We start from the raw sequence: 22,929 nt of genomic DNA on the forward strand, positions 1-22,929 counted from the left end.
GATAATATTTGTCAAATACAAACGAACGTGCTACTATTTCTATTTTGTAAAATTTTTTAGAAGTAAACAAGGCCCTAGTATAATTTTGTAATGCCTCCTGAAGTCGAAAATTCAAAGGAAAGTTAATGATAAAAAGAAAGGACCTTGTGTAAATAAAATTTTGAAAATCCGAGAGTACATTTTCTTCCTTTTTTTCTTCCTGGTGGTAATGGTATTGTGACATAGTAGCACACAACACCCCTGTTAATCTGGTGACGCAGGTACCGCGACGATCCATGCGACCGGTTCTGGTGGGCGATGGAGACAGCTAGCCCAGGGTGGGCGAACGAAACGGCGCAAGGGCCCATTACGGTGGACACCACGAGCCCCCCTGCGCCGTCGGCCGTTCTGGAGACGGCCGTGGCGGCAGCCGGCAACGACACGGCGCTCACCGCCATTACGTGGCAAGATGTCAGCAAGTCCGACTCGTACGTGGCGCTCCTGCACTTCGCCGACTTCCAGAACACCCAGCTTCGACAGTTCGATATCTACATCAACAACGAGAACGAGAATGGTCCGTCGCTGTACAGCCCCCCGTACATGACCTCACACACGGTATACACCCAGCAATACAGGGCCACCGACGGCAAATACAACATCACTCTTGCTGCGACCAACACCTCGGTGCTCCCTCCCATGATCAACGCGCTCGAGATCTACGTCGTCGTTCCATACACCAGCCTGACCACATTCCCGAGTGACTGTAAGCTAAGCACACGTCCTCCTCGTATTTATTTATTTATTTAGTACTGGGTTAATACAAAACCATAGACCATTATAATTTGTCATAGTTTAGACATATCACATATGTCATTACTATGTATCTATCATTATAAATGTCATAGTTTAGAGATTTGTTATTACTATTTATCCATCTCAAATCATGCCATAAAAAAAATTTCTCACGTTTCAGTTCTCAAATGCCGCTTCCCAGTTCTCTGCCTCCACATATGTGGCAGCAGCCACCAAAGTACGCTCGACCTACCACCACGAGTGGCGGTCGCAGTTGCCCTAGCAGCATCCTTGCCCGCGCCCTTCGTCTTGACCATCTGTCTATCTATCTATCCGATCGCAACGTCCACAGCCCATCTGATGCACTATACCTTGCGCCCGTCCACCCTTGTGCCCAACGTGCTCGATTAAATGTCGCTTAAGGTTATGGGCCATGCAACTGAACCGGGTGTGACGGATGAAGCCAGGATATGTGGTTCCGGAAGTCAATTCATGTAGGGGAACCCCAACTTGCCAAACATAGTCATGACCATTTTTTTTTGCATGCTAGTTAATGCTATCATGGCTATCAAAAAGGAGTACGGAGTGAAGAAAAACTGAATGGGTGATCCATGTTTCCGAACCGATTATACTTGGGATGGCGTGAAATGCGGCAATACAACTGGTAACACTACGAGGATAACATCATTGTGAGTATCTGGAACGTTATTTAACAGGTTTCTACACCGTGATATTAATTGTGTTAGTATATTATTTGCGCATTTTATTTATGCTGAATTGCAAATTCTCATGCAGAAATCTATCCAGCAGCGATTTGCATGGCGCAGTATCTAAGAATTTTGCACTGCTCACGGCACTCCAGAATTTGTAAGTGCTATCTAACAGACTAATGTCCTCTGCTTTCATTATTTATTTATGTGCCCGGAGTCCATGTTCCATGAGACCATGACTGACGTTTACATTTGCTACCTGTGATCAAGATATGTTAGATCCAAGGCCTGGTTAGTTTATTGGATCAGTCCAGACATTTGTTGTAATGAATCCGGATTACAGTTAAAGGCCTTTGTAAAGTAACAATACCACACACCACTCTCCCTTGGTTTCCCTACTGAGCAGTGAGGAGATATGACATTAGTTACACCTCATTTTGGTGCATGTATGTGAGGATGTTTGTTCGATTCTAAAAGTGCAGTTACCATAGAATGGCTGAGGCTATTTTAGGCGAGCCTCTTTCCTGTTTTTTTTTTTGACAGCATGCATGTTTGGCATAACTGCATTGTCATCTTTTCCAATTAACAAATTAAGTCACTCTCTCTGGTTAAATTTCACAATGTTTGTTAATTTACCTTCCTCTATAGCTTTCGCCAAACGGCTCCATCAAATTTAAATGGACATGGTGCAATTAGAAAACCTGTTGATGAACCACAGCATAATCGTCAGGATCATGTTCCCAATGGCTGAACTATAAGCTTTTATTTCCTAACATTAGCTTGATATGTCATAAATCATGCAATAGATTGGTAAATGTTTCAAATTCCCTTCATATAGAGTTTGAATCAGGTATAGAGTTTGAATTGACTCCTATGTCAAATTCTCAATGGCTTAAGTTTTGAACCCTGTTTGCTCACACTGTGCAAATGTTTCAGGGATTTATCTTACAACAACTTAAGCGGCTCAATACCTGATTCCATACCAAGTTTGTCTTCCCTAAGATCTTTGTAAGTATATATTTGTTGCAAATAATCACCAATCCAAGGACTTTACTAATCGCCTTTCACTTTCTACAGAAATGTATCTGGCAACCAGCTCAGTGATGACTCCCTATGTAAAAATTATACTGGGTCACTTATTTTCAGGTTTTGATTTTCTTCTTGATTTTTCTTTTTCCCATTAATATGCTTGTGAATTTTTGGATATTATATCTGTTTCTATGATTTATAACCAAGTGAGCAGTCAAAGACAACCCCCCCTCCCAGAGTAAACTCTGAGCTTGTTGTCTTATGTATTTCAGACATGATTCTAGTAAAAGTACGTGCAACAAAAAGACAACTGCATCAAGGAAAAACACGGTTATCTTAGTTACTTCAGTTGTGGTCGCTGTGCTGGTTGTCTCTGCCATTGTTCTTGCATGTTTCATCTGTAGAGCAAAAAAGAAGTCTACTGGTGTGCATCCTGTTGCTCTATCCTGTATTACCATGTATGTGTATTTTCAATTTATTATTCTTATATCATACTTGTGCAACCAGTTTCTGTAGACTCTCAGACAAGAAATGAACAACTCGAGATTGCTCCAAGAAGTAGAACAGATCAAGGGGATCACCTGCAAGATAACGAGAATAGGCGGTTCACATATAAGGACCTGGAAAAGTTCACTGATAATTTTAAACAGTTCATAGGACAAGGAGGCTTTGGAGTCGTCTATTTTGGCCATTTAGAAGATGACACTGAGGTTGCTGTCAAGATGCGCTCCGAGTCCTCATCACATGGGCTAGATGAATTTTTAGCTGAGGTACCAAATTTTGAGTCAGCATGAATTATTATTCATGAGTCACGACACATTGGAAATGCATGGCATACATGTGAATAAACTGCATATAAGCCACAGCACAGAAGGAGATTATATGGCAACTAATATATCTTTCGTATGTTTGTCATATGGTCACATAGGTTCAGAGCTTGACAAAGGTGCATCACAGGAACATCGTTTGTTTGGTTGGTTACTGCTGGGAGAAAAATCATCTAGCACTTGTTTATGAGTACATGTCTCAAGGCAATCTTTATGATCATCTGAGAGGTTTGACTTCCTAATAGTTTATTTGTCAAGCCGTGTAACATTTTATCTTACGGTAGTTCTGATAAAAAAAAATCTAATTGTATTACTTTTCATGTGGCCATTTAAAATAGTTTTGTGTACATAATTGGTCAAGTTTGACAATTCAAATTTTAAAGCTTCATTTATTTCCAAATAGTGGCTCTATATTGATTAATAAGTGAACAACTATGTGACTGTTTTAATATAGCACCTGTAGTATCTTCTGAACTTGACATGTGAAGTTGTTAACACAGTTGTACTCTGTTAATACAATGAAGGTAAAGATGCTGCTGCTGAAGCCTTGAACTGGGCAACACGTGTACGGATAGTGCTCGAAGCTGCACAAGGTATGCTCCAATGAAAAACACATATAGCCAACTCATTTCTTTCAAAGCAAATTTGACATTTGTTCTTTTTCCATTCTCACCTCCTGGTATTATATTCCTGTTGTAGGTCTGGATTATTTGCACAAAGGATGCAGCCCACCAATAATTCACCGGGATGTGAAGAGCAGCAACATACTCTTGGGTCAGAATCTGCAAGCTAAAGTAGCAGATTTGGGACTTAGCAAAACATATATTAGCGATGGGCATACGCACATTTCAGCCACGGCAGCTGGCACGGCTGGTTACATGGACCCAGAGTATGTCTCTCTCCCTCTGTATGCTAACATTTTGCAAAAAAAACATTTTGGCAGTATACTTTTATACTTCCATTCCTGGTTCTTGTTGCTTGTATTCCAGTGAGAAGTGCTAGTATGCAAGAAAACCAGCGTTTGACATGCGACCTTTAGATTTAAATAACAACATGAGGATTGAGTATTTCCTTTTGATGTCCTTGGTTACTGCTGTTTGTTCCAGGTACTACTTCACCGGGAGGCTCACCGAGAGCAGCGACGTGTACAGCTTCGGAGTCGTCCTGCTCGAGGCCGCCACCGGGGAGCCTCCGCTGGTGCCAGGCCAGGGCCACATCGTCCAGCGCGTCAAACAGAGGGTCTCCGCCACGGGCGACGTCGGCTCGGTCGCCGACCCGAGGCTCGGAGCCGCCTACGACGTCAACTCCATGTGGAAGGTGGTCGACACCGCCATGGCGTGCACGGCGGAGTCCGGCGCAGGGAGGCCGACGATGGCCGAAGTGGTGGCGCAGCTCAAGGACAGCCTCGCGCTGGAGTATGCTCGCGGCAACGACGACGACCGCAGCTTCCCGGCCAGCATCGCCGCCAGCGATAGCGCGGCTTTGATGATGTCTGGGTTTGGTCCGTCGGCGAGGTGAAAGCTGTACATCAGTGCAATGGGCTTTGGGTCTGAGTTTGGTTCGTTGCTGGTGCCTGCTTCTCTACTCCACAACACGTCAACACGTTTCCAACGGGTTTGCCATAGTAGGCTAGTAGTATGTTTGCAATTGTTTTGTATCTATGTATACACTCATGTGTACAGTTAGAGGATTTTATAAACGTCATCACAATACCGCTGGTTGCTATCTCTAAGCCACAGTGAAATGTACAATATCCGGGATTTTGATTGAATTTGTTGGTTACTATTTCTGTGCAATTGTGTCGCTGATGTATATGTAGGATTTATTTTAAAATTTATCACATAGCGGGGATAGCTCAGTTGGGAGAGCGTCAGACTGAAGATCTGAAGGTCGCGTGTTCGATCCACGCTCACCGCAAATTATTTACTTTTTACCCGTTAAGATTTTTTAACCTTTGCCGGTCCAATTTTTTTCTTTTTTTTTTAACCCTTTGTCAATGTCTTCTCCTAAGATTTTCAACACAAGAATTCACCGCAAGTTCTTGCCGTTCCAAATTTTTTCTTTTTTTAACCCTTTGTCAATGTCTTCTTCTAAGATTTTCAACACAGGAATTCACCGCAAGTTTTCTTTTTCAGCTTTTGTGAACCCGAGTCTTTTTTTTATTTTCCTTTTTACCACCATTTTTTCTTTTTTACTTTTTACCCCCTAAGATTTTAACCTTTACTGATCTAAATTATTTTTTCTTTTTTAAACCCTTTGTCAATGACAACACAAGAAATCACCGCAAGTTTTCTTTTTTAGCTTTTGTGAAACCAAATCTTTTATTTATTTTTCCTTTTTACCATTTATCAACCCAAGAATTCACCATAAGTTTTCTGTGTTTTTTCTATTTTACCCTTTGTCAACAAAAAATTAACTCATCCTTTTTACCTTTCTCTACCCGCATTAATTTTTCTGGTAAAAATAGCATTTCCTTTTCACCCTTTCTCCATCTCCACCAGCCCAAAAAAAAACTCTCTTTTTTTCACCCTTTCTCCACCGGCATTTATTTTTGAGTAAAATCCATAAGCGGTCCTTAAACTTTGTGCTGTCATGTCATCTCAGTCCCTAAACTCACAAATCGATTGTTTAGGTCCTCGAACTTGTTTGTCTGTGTCATCTCGGTCTCTAAACTTGTTCAGTTGTGTCATCTCGGTCACTAAACTTAGAAATCATCCGTTTAGGTTCTCAAATATTTATTCACCTGTCTCATCCCGGTCACTAAACTTGGTTTTGATTCTCAGGTCAAAACAAAGCGACCTAAAAACTCTATATCAAAAAATAATTCATAACATTTTCATATTAACTCGAATGAAGATAAACTTTATACCAAAGTTATAGTACTCAGCACATATAACCTTTTAGTTGAAAAGTTTTTTATTTGAAGTTTGTTAGTGTTATAATTTTTTTTTTAAATTTTAAAATATATAAACTTAGAAAAAACATTTTGGGACCCTGAACGATTTCAATTTAAAAACTTTTCAACTGTAAAGTTATAGATCATGTTGCTGCCTATAATTTTGATATAAAGTTTATCTTCATTTAAGTTTATATAAAAAAGTTATGAGCTATTTTTCAATATAGAGTTTTTAGATTCATCATGTTTTGACCTATATGAGACTTAAAAACAAGTTTATGGACCAGGATGACACAACATAATAAGTTTAAGGACCTATATGAGAGATTTTTAAGTTTAAAGATCTGGATGACACAACCGAACAAGTTCAGATATTTAAACGGTTGTTTTACGAGTTTACAAAGCAGAAAAGTTTATTTAAATATCTAAACAGTCGTTTTATGAGTTTAAGGAACCGCCCATAAACTTTACTCTTTATTTTTGGAGCATCCAGTTGGGCATTTCCCAGCTCGCGCCGCGCCCCCGCGCCATTCCCCATTTCTTTCCCGCCTCCTCCTCCCGCCTCTTCCCCTCCCCTCCCCGAACCCCCCCCCCCCCCCCCCACCCCCCAAACCCTAGCTGGCGAACGACCCCGCGCACACGCCCCGTCCTCCCCTCGCCCATGGCGCTCAAGCAGAAGGGCACCGATGCCGCCGCTACCGACACCAAGAAGCGCCGCCGCGTCGGCTTCTCCGGCACCGGTACCAAACTCGACCCACGCATCACCCTCTCATCTCCCGCGATTCGTGCGTCTGGCGGCGAGTCTGCCACTGCAGGGGTCCCATTCGTATCGTGACGCGGCGGCTGTCTTGTTGGGCGCCGGCGCGCGTTCATTTTTTGTGCTTATTTTTGGTCTGGCCGTCTGGCGGCTTCGGCTGGGATCGTCCTGCCATGGATGTGCGTGCGGAGCGTAGCGAGAGGGTGGTGCTTCTCATTTAGATGCTTAATTTGGTGGTTGCGACATTGAAGGTGGGGAGTTTATTCTCTGTTAGTCAAAAGGGGTGGGAAAGAAGTTGCTAAATTGTTAGGCTTTGCCCTGTTTTCTGAACTGAGGTTGTGCATTGTCCGTAATGAATTGATTGTCTGCCTCTGGAGCACTGGATCTGGCCCTTCTTGCTTGGTTAAGCCCTGATGCGCTGTATTTAGAGGTTTTCGATAGTCACAAAGGTTAAAATGTGATAGGAAACGGTGAACTTCTCCACCTTTTGCATTCTATTCATTCTTACGTTTTCCCCTATTTTGCTTTCTTTGTGGAGAGCACTCGGCATAAATCAAACTGTAGACCTGTTTTGCCTTTTACAAACCTGAAGAGACATCAGACTTTTTGTGGTTCTATCAGCCCCATAAGGATTGTTCTGTGAGATACAATCGTACAAGTTAATTGCGCTGTTTGTTCATTTGTGTGGATGTCCCTTGCACATGTCTGTGCTTTCGGCCGTTTTTGTTTATTTCTGACCTACAGGTGAACTGGTTAAATCACTTTCTATTTCCTATTGTTGTGCAGATGCTGGTGTTGAGGCAAATGAGTGCATGAAAGTATTTCTAGGTATGGAATTGCTTTAAATATCCCTCTCTAAATTGCAAATTTTAGCAACTATCACACCCCTTCTGTATGTACTATGTATGCTGTCCCTTTTTTCTCATATTCCCACTAGCTTCTATAACATTTTTCACATATTGGAGTTTTTCAGTTACTAGCAATGTAAAAAATTTAATGTTTATACTCAGTAAATCATAATCCTGTTAATTTGGTTCCTTCAGTTCTTCATTTTTTTTCTTGCATTGGTTTTGTGGCAGTAAGGAATCCAGATGAGGTGGGCTCTGTAGACTGCACTTCTATTGAGCCGTTCGATCTAAACCATTTTTTTGGTGAAGATGGAAAGATATATGGTTACAAAAATCTTAAGGTAAAGGACTGTTATTGAAATAACAGACTCCACCCCCTTCTCCCACTAGCTTGACATGTGAGTTATCTGACATGATTGTATTTGATGTGCTTGTTTGTTACAGATAAATGTGTGGATAAGTGCAAAATCATTCCATGGATATGCTGATATTTCATTTGACGAAACGTCTGATGTGAGTTAGTTCATCGAAGAATACTCAAGCAACTATGTTGTTATGACTTATGAGCCTATTTGATTATAGCATTCCATCTGTATAGAACTTTGACTTTATGCGTATAGATGTTTCTTTCAATAAAACTTTTAGCATGTGCAGTTACTCCGTATGATTGCCAGCCACAACTGATACTACTTCAATATGCTTTCTGAATCCAAATTTCAAAGAAGTTGTTGATACTTCTGTTAGTTACAAACTTGTCCCTTGTAATTGTAACCTTTGACTTGTTTTACATTTATTATGTCCATTTCTTTGATGTATCAATGGCACCTCACAGAAACCATGTCTAACCTTCAACCATAATTCCTCATCTTTGATGCCTTTCTTTAACATTTGAATATATTGGCTATAGTTCAATGAGTGATGAAACAGAGATTTTAAAACTTCAGTTGACATGTATTTGTTAGTAACGGTAATTAGTCCTTCTTGATTTCCTCAAGTCCTGATAAAGCATTTTTACTGATATCTTCCAGGGAGGGAAAGGAATAACAGATCTAAAGCCTGTTCTTCAGGTCTGTTTTGTCCATGATGTTCGTATATAACTACAGACAATCTCTGTGCATAACGTTTCCTAACTCATAAGCTTTGTTTATTCTATAACAGAACATTTTTGGAGAAAACTTGGTAGAAAAAGAAGAATTTCTGCATACATTTTCGAAGGAATGTGAATGTATCAGGTACTCTTGTTTCTGAATAGTAGTATGCTGCAGCAGTATTATTTGTTGCTTCAGGAGGCATGACATAGTTACTTGTACTGCTACAGAACTGCCGTGACAAATGGTAGTGCCATCAAGCTTGATGGCTCATATGAATCAGACCCAGCAGTTGAGGTAATTTTCCCCTATAATCCTATGCATTTGTGATTTTGATCTGTAACACTTATTTAACTTTGTTCTCTGATTTCAACTCATCCAATTAAATTGAATTTGATCATGTTTACCCTATAATTTAGGACACTATGTTTTCAAAATCAATATAAAGTCCAATCACTTACTCTGTTAAAATGCATATATTTTTCCATATTCAGAATGTTTAATCTAGTATGTAGTATGAATCTGTTAGATCCATTGAAATTTACATTCAGTCTTTTCTCTGTTGTTCAAAATGTTTTCCTATTTAGTTCCCATCAATTTTGATATTTATTTGCATGTAATAATTCCCAGATTGTTCGAGTTGAACTCCAAGGTGCTGCTGCATTTCTTTATTCTCGTCTGGTACCGCTTGTTCTTCTTCTGGTTGAAGGTAACTGAAGGTTTTGAAATATAATAGTCTGTTTTACAAAGGACTTCTATTTGCTTATATCATTGCACTCTAGGTTCCACGCCTATAGATATTGGAGAACATGGATGGGAAATGGTTTTGGTAGTAAAGAAGACAACACAAGAGGCTGTTTCGAAATTTGAACTGCTAGGTTTTGCAGCTGTCCATAACTTCTATCATTATCCTGAGAGTACTCGCTTGCGAATCAGCCAGGTTGGCCCTCTTACAGCTTTACTTACTATTTACATCATTTATGTGGGGAGTCTCCAGTATTTAGTCCATTTCTTTGAAGTTATTCCATGGCACTGCTCGGTTATTCTTTTTGCTTTTGCACCCATGGGCAGTCTGTTCTTTTTCAGATGTTAAACTGACATTGACAGAGGTGTATCTTTTGGAAAGTAAAGCAATTTTCCGGTCCTGTGAGGTGCTTATATGATTTTTGTTGTACTTTTCCAGATACTTGTCTTGCCACCTTATCAGGGTGAGGGCCATGGTCTTCGTCTTCTTGAAGCAATCAATTATATTGCACAGTCTGAGAACATATATGATGTAACCATAGAAGACCCTTCTGACTACCTGCAGTATGTGCGCTCATCCATTGACTGCCTCCGTCTCCTCACGTTTGATCCGATCAAATCTGCACTCAGTGCTATTGTCTCGTCTCTGAAGGAGACCAACCTGTCAAAAAGGACTCACAGTTTGAGAATGGTTCCACCAGCTGAGCTGATGGAGACTGTCCGTCAGAAGCTGAAGATCAACAAGAAACAGTTTCTCCGATGCTGGGAAATTCTAATCTTCCTAAGCCTTGACTCTCAGGAGCATAAGAGCATGGACAACTTCAGGGCCTGCATATATGACCGCATCAAGGGGGAGATCCTTGGCAGTGCCTCTGGAACTAATGGGAAGCGTCTATTGCAGATGGTAAGCAGTTCAAATGAGGAGTCTTTTGCTGTGTATTGGACACAGGAGAGTGGGGACGCAGATGACCAAACTGTTGAGCAGCAGCCAGAAGATCTCAAGACTCAGGAGCAGCAGCTCAATGAGCTCGTAGACAACCAAATGGAGGAGATTATTGGGGTTGCTAAGAACGTCACCTCACGTGGCAAGGACAAGCTGGTAGAGCTGGTGGCCCAATGAATGAATTTGGGTGATTCCTACTTGAGATGATGTTAAGATGCTGTTGAAGCTCACCTGTTGAGATGTCTTATGGGTTGGCTTCTGGGTAGAAAGGAAATGATTGGTTATTACACTTTCATCGTAGTGTTAGAACCAATACAAAGCTAGGCACTAAGTAGATTTTGTCACGGCAGATTGTTATGTACTTCAATTCTGGAATCTTTGATGAGGATGTTATTTTAGATCGCTTGGCAACCATGCCAAGCTCAGAAGTCAGAAGTGTTCCATCCATTTCCATGCACTACTTCCCATTCAGACTTAGGCATTGGTTGAATTTTTAGGGTGATCACTGATTCGTGATCTGTTTATGATCAACAGTCGATGCCAGTTTCCGGAGCGTATTTTGGGCTAGCTACATCAGCAAATGATATCTGTCCAACATCTTAGCGAATTGAAAGGGCATAGGGCACTGCCCCAGTCTTAGCATTAAGCATAGACAAAAGCATCAGTTTACAGCTTGTAGGTTGGTTGCACCCGTCCATCAGTTCCAGAAAGAAGCGGTAAAACAATACAACTCCAACACCGCTCTGACTCCCAACACACCCATCTAATCTGATGACTCTCCTAAACTTAGCAGACTAAACCAACACCTATTTGAAATCGCTCCTTGCTCCAAAGGACTTCCAGGAAGCTTCTTCACTTCTGGAATTTCTTTGTCATCCAGTTCCGGGCCTGTTGGAACATGTACTTCTCCCATTTGTCCTCCACTTGGTATGTCCAGAAATTCTTATTTGTCTTGTTAGCCAAGGCCTCCCAGCAACCTACTACTACTCCTGAGGGCATATAATAGACCAACTCTGCAGCATGGTTGCAATCTTCAGTAACAGTGACCTCATGTCTTTCCAGCCTATTCCTTGAAAACAAGTGTTATTTCTTAGCTTCCAAGGCCAAGCCCCACAGGGCTGCAGCACATAAGGAATTACAAACTAAGAACTTTTTGTGGCTAAGCCAACGTATTGCTCAATTGACAGAAAGTCATTTCCCAGTTTTCTATCAAAGATCTCAGAAAGAAGCTCCCACATCTGTTTTGCAACTATACATTAAAAAAAAGATGATGAAAAGACTCTGGTTCTGTACAGAACAAACATGACCTATCTTCTACGATTTTTTTTCTAATATTCAAATTATCTCTAGTAAGCACTTTATTTTTGGACAAGAGCCAAAGAAAGAAATGAACCCTTGGGGGTATCTTCAGCCCCCAAACAGCAGGAACATACACAGGTAAAACACCTCTAAAGCTAATGACTCTATATAGAGTTTGTTTTGAATAAACCCTGTTAGAACTAAAATTCCAAATCAAGGAACCTCCTCTTCAGAGAAATTAATAGTTGAAGCAAAGCATGTGATGCAGCTGAACATGCACTTGCTATCAAGAACCTTTTGCACACACAAACACTAGTGTTGACGCGACATTATTTCTTCAAAACACCCATTTCGACTTCCAGTTGTGGCCATGAAGGAGCCAGATTCAGGTACACTGGTACAGGCACAGATTGCCATTGCACAGATTTAGGTACACTGGTACTGGTACAGGTACAGGTACGCGACAAACTTCAGATTTATGGGATTAGATGCAAGTTTCCTTTCTATATTTATGAACTAGGGATTTGGGGAACTTCCGTTGCAAATTTAATTTGGAGAAGCCAATAAAACTAAAGTATTCAATGTAAGGGGGGCTGGACATTTCAAATAAAAATATACCCTCTGTTCCAAACTATAAAACGTTTTGGCTTTTCTAGATACATTGCTTTTAGATAATATTTAGACATAGTGTATATCTAAGTACATAGCAAAAACTATGTATCTAGAAATATCAAAACATTTTATAATTGGAATGGAGAGAATAACAAGAAGAGAAATCTCGTAACAGTCAAACTAAATAACAGACACCATGAATTCTAATTTTGGCGACAATAAATGGTCACAGGAAAAGTAAACATGGGATGTAAGAAAGGCAGCCATCTAAGCAGATAGTATTGTGATAACCAGTAAAATACACACAAATGCAGATGAACAACGAATAGAATGATAATCATGGTGGCAAATAGGATATCCAAGGAAAACCGTTGGAAATTGAACAGAGGATGCATGGTGGAATGGAAAGGCTCACGCTCAATTTATCGGCCCCTCCCTTCAAACTAATCAATCCTTTATGTTTCTAGTACCATGCAATTACATACAAACATGGGAAATATTTGTTAAAAATACATACAGAGCATGGGGAGCTCATAATATCTGGATTCTGTAGAAGCTGCAAGCTCACACCAAACCTTATTACTCGCACACACAAGCCTGGACTCTCTAAATCCTTACACACAAGCAAATGCAGTTCAAAACAGCACACAATTATACACTAGTTGTCTTCATATAACAAGGAGTTCACCATAAACCATTGTAGACTTTTAGTAGAGGCGCGTCAGCCATGAACCGAATCCAGGTCTAGGCACAGCTTCATCTTGCCAATGGACCAAATGTGGACACCATAGCTTCTATATCACTCGCCTGGTTTGCCCTGATGCTACTGTCCTTCTCACGAGTTTCCTCCAACGCCAGGCTCTCCTTCAACTGTATCACAACTGTGGCCATTGTTGGCCTTTGAGTAGCAGAATCCGCGGTGCACACCATAGCGGTGTCGATTACCTTCCACATGGAGCTGATGTCATAGGCACTTCCAAGTCGCAAATCAGCAATTGAGCTGATGTCACCAGTGGAAATCTTGTGTTTAACACGCTGAATGATGTGGCCATGGCCTGGCACTATTGGGGGCTCGCCAGTGGCTACCTCAAGCAGAACAACCCCGAAGCTGTACACATCGCTGCTCTCAGTGAGCCTTCCAGTGTGGTAGTACCTGAAGAAACAGCAACAAGAAGTTCAAGATAAACACTTCATACCAGCAGCTGGCAACAATGCTTCACTATAGCACGTTCGCAAAACACAGCACCGTACGCGCCTAATTTTATTGAATAAGAAAACTGCAAGAGAAGGAAACCAAGTTGCCTGTATTAAGGCGAGTTTCACTAGTTTTCTTTCACTTAGTACTCATTCAAGAAATAAGCTACATGGAGAAAATACCGAAATGCTAATAAAATACACAGGGAAAGATAAGACATACTCAGGGTCCATGTAACCAGCTGTGCCAGCTGCAGTGGCTGATATGTGAGTTTGTGTATCGCTAAGATATGTCTTGGAAAGTCCAAAATCTGCGATTTTAGCTTGCAGATTTTGACCCAAAAGAATGTTGTTGGTCTTCACATCACGGTGAACTATTGGCAAATTGCAACCTTTATGCAGATAATCCAAGCCTTTATATATCACAGGAAATGGCAAAAAATGAGAATAGCAATAATGACCATATGAAGCATTTGCTTAATTCCAGTTTTCTTGATGTGCTTTTGTTGCGGCATACCTTGTGCAGCTTCAAGCACTACTTGTACACGTTTCCTCCAATTCAAGGCTTCAGAAACACCATTCTTACCTTCAATGTTTTAACATAACAGAACAGTTTAAAAGCTTGACGTGACAATTTCTACAAAGTTATGGAATGTTTCCTTTTCCTTGTTTTGATATGATCTTCTATAATGGAATTGCAATATAGTTAATAAGCAAAATAAAACTGATCCTCTAACATACACATTAGCTGAAGTCATACACTAAAATAAAATAAAGCATAGGCAAATGGTGGGGCTTAAGGTAACTGGATGTAGCTCACAGCATCAAGTCACCCTCATCCCAATGTTAAGATGGACTGACAATATAAGCAGGATGCTGGCAAATATTTCGCAACCAAGCTGTCACTAAGGATTAGGCATTTCAGTAGGAAGACGTGTAGATACCCCAAAAAAGGCTTCTGATTTTTCAGATACCAGAATTATTTATAAGTCAGTCAAGCCAACACTCTCACGGTGCAACTGGTCAGCACAACACGCCAAATAAGCGGTTGGCTGAGCCAGCCCGGGTTCGAGTCACGGCACCATCTTCTTGACGAAAATCAGGGGGATGTCTCTCCCCCTGGCCGAGTCTATTTATAAGTCAGTCAAGATAGTTTCTCAGGTCCAAACCATGCATAGATATTTGAAAAGCAAATTGAAAAGGTCACATAGCTGGTTATGCCTAAATCAATATTCAATAGGCTTTCCATAGACATACCTCTCAGATGATCAAAAAGACTGCCCTGAGACATGTACTCATAAACCAGTGCCAAATGATCTTTCTCCCAGCAGTAACCAATCAAATACACTAGATTCCTGTGATGCACCTTTGTCAAGCTCTGGACCTATGTAACAAGGTACCCAACATATATTATTTGGTTATATTGATAATACGCTTTTTCTAGGCCACTGAAATTTGGTACCTCAGCTAAAAATTCATCAAGCCCATGTGATGATGATTCAGAACGCATCTTGACAGCAACCTCGGTGCTGTCTTCCAAACGGCCATAGTAGACGGGCCTGAAACCTCCTTGTCCTATGAACTTCTTGAAATTATTAGTGAACTTCTCGAGGTCTTTGTATGTGAACTGGCGATTCTCAGTTTTCTTCAGGTTGTACACATGACCTTTTTTACTTCCCGAAGCATTATCAGGTTCTGGATCTCTTGTTGGGCCATTTATGGGGACTGGTTGCACTAGTATCAGATAAGAAAGGTCAATTATTATAAATTGAAAGGATTGATACATGTCAGGAAAGAATTGAGCAACAGGATACACACCATTAGGCTTTTTTTTCTGCCACCAAATGAAATATGCGATAAGAAGTAAAACTACTACCAACACAGGAACCACTACTGAAATAGCTATGATAGCTACTTTATTTCTTGGTGGGCTTGGTGAAGGTTTGTTGCATACAGAGCCACCATCATGTCTGAAAGTACAGAAAATCAGAACTGGATCTATTTTCGAGGAGAAAATGTCATAAACAGTCACTTGTTTGAAGGTCACAGCAAGAAATACAATACAAAACTCAGAAGCATATTAATGGATATACTGAGAAAAAAAAATCAAAACCTGAAAATAAGTTGTCCAGTATAATTTTTACATAGGGACTCGTCGCTCAGCTGGTTGCCAGAGACATTCCTGTAGAAAGTGAAAGGTGATTGGTAACGTCCTTGGGTTGGTAATAATTTGCGACAAATATACACTTACAGAACTTGTAGGGAAGGCAAACTTGGTAGGGAATCAGGTATTGACCCGCTCAACTGGTTGTAAGATAAATCTCTGAAACATTTGCATAACTTCAGTAAGGCAAAAGGTACATAGATATTTGATTCAAACTCTACAGGAAAGGAATTTAGTAGTAAGAACTAAAAGCTTTGTCGTTCAATCATTGGGATTGGGAACATAGTCCTGACAAGTATGCTCTGGTACAACAATTAATTTTGTAATAGCATTGTCCATCTAAAGAGCAAGGTACACTAAATATTGATAGATTTAAACATAAACGATTGATCTAGTTTATTAATTCGAAAATATGACGGATGCAGTTATGCCAAATATGGCCAGAAAAGACTCTCCTACTATTGCCTCATCCATTCGATTGGCAACTATAGATTTGAAACAGAACAAGATATGCATGAAAATGAGGTGCAACGTATGCTACTAAAGTAGAACGCAACATATGTCACGAGTCCTATCTCCTCGGTATAGAGGTTTGAGCTTGGGGAGAGTGGTTTATTGTATTATAATTTTACAGAGGCCTGTAATCTATAGATTAATTCCAAAAAATATCTCTAGACTTATCCAACAAAATTATTAGCACAGAACACATAAGCCAAAGAAACTGACTTATCATGATCACAGGTAGTAAACGGGATTGCCAGTCATGGAATGTGAACACTGAACCCTTGGGACATAAATTATGAACGCAGAGGACATTAGCCTGCTGTTATATAGCACTTACAAAGTCTCGAGTGCTGTGAGCAGTGTAAAATTCTTAGATATTGTGCCATGCAACGAGCTGTTGGAGAGATCTCTGCATGAGAATTTGTAATTCAACATAAATCAGCTATTGAATCCACCAATAATATACTAGCACATATGAGATGATGATGCATGTAGGTTCTCTTAAATAATGCATCAGATACTCACAGTGATGTTATCCTCGACGTGTTACCACTTGCATTGCTGCATTTCACGCCGTCCCAAGCAAATTTGATTGGAAAACATGGATCACCCATCCAGTTTTTCTTGACTCCATACTCAGTTTTGATAGCCATGATGGCGTCAACTAGTATGCAAAAAATTAGTCATGACTATGTTTGGGAACTGGGCGTAATCACCCACATACATACATGACTTAGAAAAACCATTGTTTGTACAAGAACAAGAGAGGAAAACGAAAAATAAAAAAAAAAGTCGATTCAAAGTAGAATCTTTGTCAAACCATTTTAACATCCTAGGTTCAGAGTTCAGACCCCAATTTAGTGCCATCGCCTTAAGCGACATTCAGTCGAGCACATGGGGCACAGGGGCTGCTGTATTGTTTATAGGCGCAACAGTGGGTTTTATTGCACTCGCAGTCATCATAGAAATGTTGTAGTGTGTGTACCAACAAGGCTAACAGCTAAACTGAACATCCAATTTCGATGAGGGAAAAAGAGAGAGCTGGGGTAGCTTACAGTCTTGAGCAAGTGTCGTCGGATTCTCGTACGGGACGCGAAGGTAGATCTCGAGCGCATTGATCATCGGAGGCAGCACGGAGGCGTTGGTCTTGGCAAGAGTGATGTTGTAGTTGCCGTCGGGAGCCCTGTAGGATTCAGTGTACACATGGGACGGAGTCAGGAACGATGTCTTGTTGTACGACTTCAGCTCCATTCCCGATGGATCGTTCTCGTTGACGTAGATATCAAACTGCCGAAGCTGAGTGTCCTGGAAGTCGACGAAGTGCAGGAGGATCATGAACGAGTAGGAGCTCGGCGTGTCATACTGCCACTTCCTCACGGTGATCGCCGTGTCGTTTCCACCCGCCACGACGGCCGTCTTCAGGATGGCCGACGGCACGCCGTAAATGGCGTCCGGCTGAATGGGCCGTGTGGTCGATACGTTCACCCACCGTGGGCTGGCTTCGTCCATGGGCCACCAAAAACGGTCGTACCGATCATCAGGGTACCTTCTCCGAATCAAGAGAAAGTTATTAGATGTATATATATCCGGTTTGATTTGAGAATGAATGACAGTTAGCTTCTGATGAAAAAACTAAAAAAAAAACAAAATGAATGTAGACCAGAAAAATCAAAATGGCGTACACAATTTGCAATGGAGAGAGTATTTTGTAAGACAATAGTAGACACGTTTACGATGTACATAATTGTTGTGTTTAGTTTATTTGGGGAAACTGGTATGGATTTCTATAGCTTCAAAATAACTTACAGTACCATGTAACTTTATGATACAAGGTTGTTTTCAATCACAAATCACGGCCATTATTTTCTTCTTTCGACTGCAGGGGCCGTAAAAGTTTCTTCATTTTTTAAAATATGTGATTGCAAAATTCAGTTCAATACTAACCGGAAAAAAATTAAAACACTTTGAAACATTATATTCAAGCATAAAACGAGTGACCACACTGTAAAACTTGTTTTAAGAAAAGTAGCTCTACTCTATATAGGTCGAAACAACCACTAGGCCTTGTTTAGACGCTTATGTATCCATCTCAATCAACAATATGTGTTGGAGTGGATTGGAGTTGAATTTAATTTAATTTCCACCCAACCCACTTCCACATATGTGGATTGAGATAAATACATGTGCATCCAAATAAGACTTAAAAGATTTTGGATGAGTACCAACTTTGGGTTATTCTTTGGTCTCCTAAATTATCATATTTTTTTGTATTGAGTACCACTAAGACCTTGTTTGGATGTTATCATATTTACCTTAATCCACATGTGTCGAAGTGTATTGATGTGTGGAATTTAGTTCAAATTTCACTCTAATCCACTCCAACACATATGGATTGATATGAATCCGACTATACCCAAACAATATACCTAAGAGATTTTGCACAAGTATAAGGTAGAAAAATCTATATCTGTATGTATTCTACTATAAATAACTACTATAATAACTATGACTATATTATATTACCGTATAGCTGAAACGTTTCCCCCCATGTTTCGCCGTCTGTAGAGAGACAGGATGAGTTGTGGTGCCAGCTGCGGATAGAGCCCGTAGCCGAGTTTCCTGAGCTCTAGGACGGACACGAACGGCGTGCCGCGGCCGGTGTTGACCAGGCACACCGGCGCCCACCCCGCCCACGCCACGAAGATGGCCTCGAACACGTAGCTGCTCGTCGCGTCCGGGTAGACGGTCGTCCAGTAGTTGGCCCCCAGGTGCAGGTCGAACTCCAGCGACGAGCTGTTCTTGCCGTCGTAGTTGCCGTACGCCAAGATGGCCCGCACCAGGTACTTCGTCCCGGCCACGGTGGGCAGCGCGTAGCAGTTCCGCTCGCCGGACGGGAAGCTCCTCAGCGTTTGATGGCGGGCGAAATACCACTCGTATTCCGCCGCTACCCTGTGGTTCTCGCCGGCGTCCACGTAGGAGCCGTCGGGGACGTAGTCGATGCCGGTGATCGTGTCCGTGTAGCTGTAGTTGGTGTCCAGGCCGCAGTCGATGCTCAAGAAATCTGCATCCACGACTCATCAGTTGTTGGTTCATTCTGAGGTCATGCATATGAGATCGACGGATCGACGAAATGAAGGTTGAAGCCAGAGATCGATCGGTATACCTTGCTGACTGACGGCGACAGGGGCAAATAGCAGCAGTAAAACCAAGAACGCAGGCGCCATATATATATATTAATGGTCTGAGCTAGGAACGACGATCGATCATCGTAGCACTAAGAGTATAAGACGAACCCTACTGTCTTCATAGTATTTATAGAGTTATTGTTGACGTACGTCTAGTCACACACACCAACGATGTCTAACACTTCCGAGGCCGCATCTGACCTTAATTTGTACACAGCGAGAACGCCCTAATACTAGTGAGGCCGCCCTATAATATTAGTGAGGCCGGCCAACAAGTCAGTCTGGCCCGATCTGTTGCCCATTCTTCACCCGTTAATAAAGATCCATCGGGAAAGGGCATAACGAGGTTGCTTTAGGACCAGTAACGTCGTGTATCGATACCAACCAAAGATACCCAATCAAACAACATTAACAACATGACCGGACTGAATTCCTCAGGCAAGGAAAGGTTTCCGCCTCGCGCGACCGCCGTCTTGGGAACATGCTGCCCGACGGTAGCACTCTTCGCCTCGCCCGACCCCCTTGACGTCAGCATGTTCGAGACCTCGGAGTGGATCGCGCCATCTCAAGGACGCCCGACCCCCTCTAAGCGACTCTGTCTCCATCTCACCCGAAGGGCACGCCTTGGCCTCAGGCGCAACCAGGATAACACATGAACCCCCGCCACATTGCCTACCACTCGGATGGGATAAGCACAACACTATCCCACGTACGGGGACGTGGGAAATACCGTTACCTGACACGACGACCATCATTCCGCTGTGATCAGACAACAATGACAACGATCACTATGCCACCTACTCCCCTCTCCACACATATCCAGGGTCATGCACCTCTCGTCTCTCAACAGTAAAGGACCACAGAAGTAGGGATGGCCGCGACGCATGACACTAGTGCCCAGAGAGACCAAAACTACTAGATGGTCATGACAGTGGCGGAGCGTGGAGATAAAACAAGCAGAGGCTATTTCTTGTTTCAATAACAATCATAACGGGTAGCGCTGATCTGATGGAGTACAACTAGACTCTTCTATCATTTTGTGTTTGTTCTTTGTACGCTGCGGCCAATGCTTTCTAGTTTCTATATGCTTCATAGCTTCATAGAACAACTTTTCACATAACAATATAAAGGAAATAGTAGTATATGCAGTAATAAAACATGCAAGCAAGGGGGGCAGGAGCCTAGGTTTGCCTCTACAAGGCTCCGCCTATGGTCACGACGTCCTTGCACACCAGGGTTGGCTGTGCACTTCGGACCCATATCATCCCTTGACATATAAAAGGGAATGGAGGACCCCTTACACAGGGGACGCAACAACACGAAAAACCACTGAACCCTCACTACGCCACACACCAGAGACTTGGGAGCCTCTCTCTCTCTCACTCACTATTTTTGTAACCCTTATTGCAAACCACCATGCAAAGAGCAATACGAACAACGCCGCACCCGGACATAGAGACCTTCTTGCCCGAACCAGTATACATCCTTGTGTCATCTTTGCACACCATCCGGGCCTGAACGCGCATGCAGAAGCAAGTTCACTTGTTGGTCTGTCTATGACGCCACTTTATACATCAACAGGTAAGGCCACCTAGAACACCACCAATTCTTGTTGAGAGACATAACAAACAGTCGGGGTTGGAAAAGCTAGGGTAAACCCTAAACCAAAAGGGTGTAGTAGATTGATTTTTTTAAAGTTGAATTCTTTAATCGAGTGCAATCCTCTAATATATATAGATGAGAATGATCTTATATCAATAAAAATATTTCAAAGGTGCAACCCACAAGTTTCTCATGACCAAAGTTAGGTTTACCAACCCTTGGAACAGGGAAACCAGCCTTGCCGGTTTTAACGGTGCTAGTTCGGCTTGCTGGATGACGCACAGAGAAATTGGCCAGACTAGTTTAGACGGAGTCTTGATGTTCCAAATATATTTCTTGATCGTCTTGACGCTAGGAATTTGTTGGTGGAGTCCATCTATATACTCGTCGGCACATTTCTGCTTTCAACAGAGTTATTATATATTATATATTTATATTACTATATCTCAACATTCCGTAGAGGAAACAAATCTCCTTTGCCCTTGAGAAATACCCCGGTGGCCCCTTGTTAATTGAAAACTACACGAATGCAAGGCCTCTATACTAGATCAAGTCAAAAATCATCATAGTATAATTTACAATTTTGATAATTTGTAAGTGAACGGTATTCAAATTTGGTAATTTGTAAGCATTTGAATTTTTTTGTTTGTTTGGTGGGAGTGGAGTTTTGGTGGGACGAGGAAAATAAGAGGTGGTAGTCAAGTGGAGATTTCGTTTTTAATATAAGTCTATCAAACTAGTAGGACATACATTTTGTTGCCCAATGTTTGTGCCAAATGATAATGAATTATTTATTGAATTTAATTAGGATTTGTCCAAACTTAAATTAAACAAATTTCAGGACCTATAAAAATGATAGTTCAATAAAAGATTGATCTCGTATGAGAATTTGAGAGGAGGTTGACTCAAGTTAATTAAATAGATGGCTATCGTGTGTACTTGTGAGTTAAAGAAAGATGGAAGACGAGCCACATGTTAGTACATGTGCCATGACATGAACGAAGATCGAGCCTTGATGTGAGTGGTGCGGCTCTAACAAAAGTTTTGTAGCTCCAAACACAAAACATGTGAAGAGTGAGAGTTAGGAACAATGGATCGATGGATGAAAGAGGAGGGAGGAATGATGAATGAATGGGGGAGAGACCAAGGACCGATGGACCAAGGGACGAAAGAGGAGTGAGGGATGGAGGGACAAAGAGTAAGAGATACGGAAGAAATAAATTTTCTCTTTACTATTAATTAGTATCACCATCCATCATGGCTTGTGATATAATTTCGTACTCAAAACCAAACAGAGGATATGAATCCCTTCTTAAATTCTCATTCTTATCACTACTACAGAACACACAATCCCTCTCGAACCATCAATGTCGGGTGTGTTGGAGTTAGTAGTGAGCCGACTTCACTGCTGGATCGCAAGTTTAGGAACCAGACAATGATTGAGGATTTTGCTAACCCATCAGTGAAGCCCCCCTATCACTATCAGGTTGAGTCACAACCCAACCGTGATATATCATTACCGGGTATAGCCATGAGTTGTCATTGATATGGGGAATATCACTGTCAGGTCAGGTCACAACCAAGTAGTGATATATCAATACTGGTCATAGCTTGACGTGGCAATGGCACCATGATACCACTGTCAGGTTATGGATGGACCCGGCAGTGTCCTAAGCATTCGTTGGATTCTCCTAGCCCTGAATACTTATTTTTCTTCATTGTCAAATCTAGCCACTCATTGCTTTTGGTTATAAAC

General features: G+C 41.5%; 3 protein-coding genes, 1 non-coding gene and 1 pseudogene across 4 annotated transcripts; 3 read left to right on the plus strand and 2 right to left on the minus strand.

Annotated features, from left to right (window-relative positions):
• Window positions 270–5,125, plus strand: LOC8054601 (annotated as a pseudogene).
• Window positions 5,182–5,254, plus strand: TRNAF-GAA. The gene has a single exon. It is a non-coding gene; the product is annotated as a tRNA-Phe (tRNA).
• Window positions 6,839–11,070, plus strand: LOC8055554 (histone acetyltransferase type B catalytic subunit). Its single transcript, XM_002460047.2, has 10 exons — window positions 6,839–6,973; window positions 7,777–7,818; window positions 8,070–8,179; window positions 8,283–8,351; window positions 8,867–8,905; window positions 8,997–9,070; window positions 9,157–9,223; window positions 9,557–9,635; window positions 9,709–9,866; window positions 10,110–11,070. Exons 1-10 carry the CDS (start codon window positions 6,895–6,897, stop codon window positions 10,788–10,790), a joined length of 1,398 nt encoding a protein of 465 aa, XP_002460092.1. The 5' UTR covers window positions 6,839–6,894; the 3' UTR covers window positions 10,791–11,070.
• LOC8055555 (putative leucine-rich repeat receptor-like serine/threonine-protein kinase At2g04300) lies at window positions 12,915–17,923 on the minus strand. The gene is made up of 11 exons (XM_021452459.1): window positions 17,442–17,923; window positions 16,912–17,050; window positions 16,724–16,795; window positions 15,970–16,041; window positions 15,832–15,900; window positions 15,537–15,688; window positions 15,181–15,452; window positions 14,976–15,102; window positions 14,236–14,304; window positions 13,942–14,131; window positions 12,915–13,677 (listed from the first exon to the last, which is right to left on the minus strand). The coding sequence occupies exons 1-11, from the start codon at window positions 17,893–17,895 to the stop codon at window positions 13,281–13,283; spliced, it is 2,013 nt and encodes a 670-aa protein (XP_021308134.1). The 5' UTR covers window positions 17,896–17,923; the 3' UTR covers window positions 12,915–13,280.
• LOC8054602 (probable LRR receptor-like serine/threonine-protein kinase At1g05700) lies at window positions 18,906–19,639 on the minus strand. The gene is made up of 2 exons (XM_002462217.2): window positions 19,550–19,639; window positions 18,906–19,447 (listed from the first exon to the last, which is right to left on the minus strand). Exons 1-2 carry the CDS (start codon window positions 19,608–19,610, stop codon window positions 18,906–18,908), a joined length of 603 nt encoding a protein of 200 aa, XP_002462262.1. The 5' UTR covers window positions 19,611–19,639.

Source organism: Sorghum bicolor, chromosome 2, assembly GCF_000003195.3.
Source record: "Sorghum bicolor cultivar BTx623 chromosome 2, Sorghum_bicolor_NCBIv3, whole genome shotgun sequence".
Taxonomy (NCBI): domain Eukaryota; kingdom Viridiplantae; phylum Streptophyta; class Magnoliopsida; order Poales; family Poaceae; genus Sorghum; species Sorghum bicolor.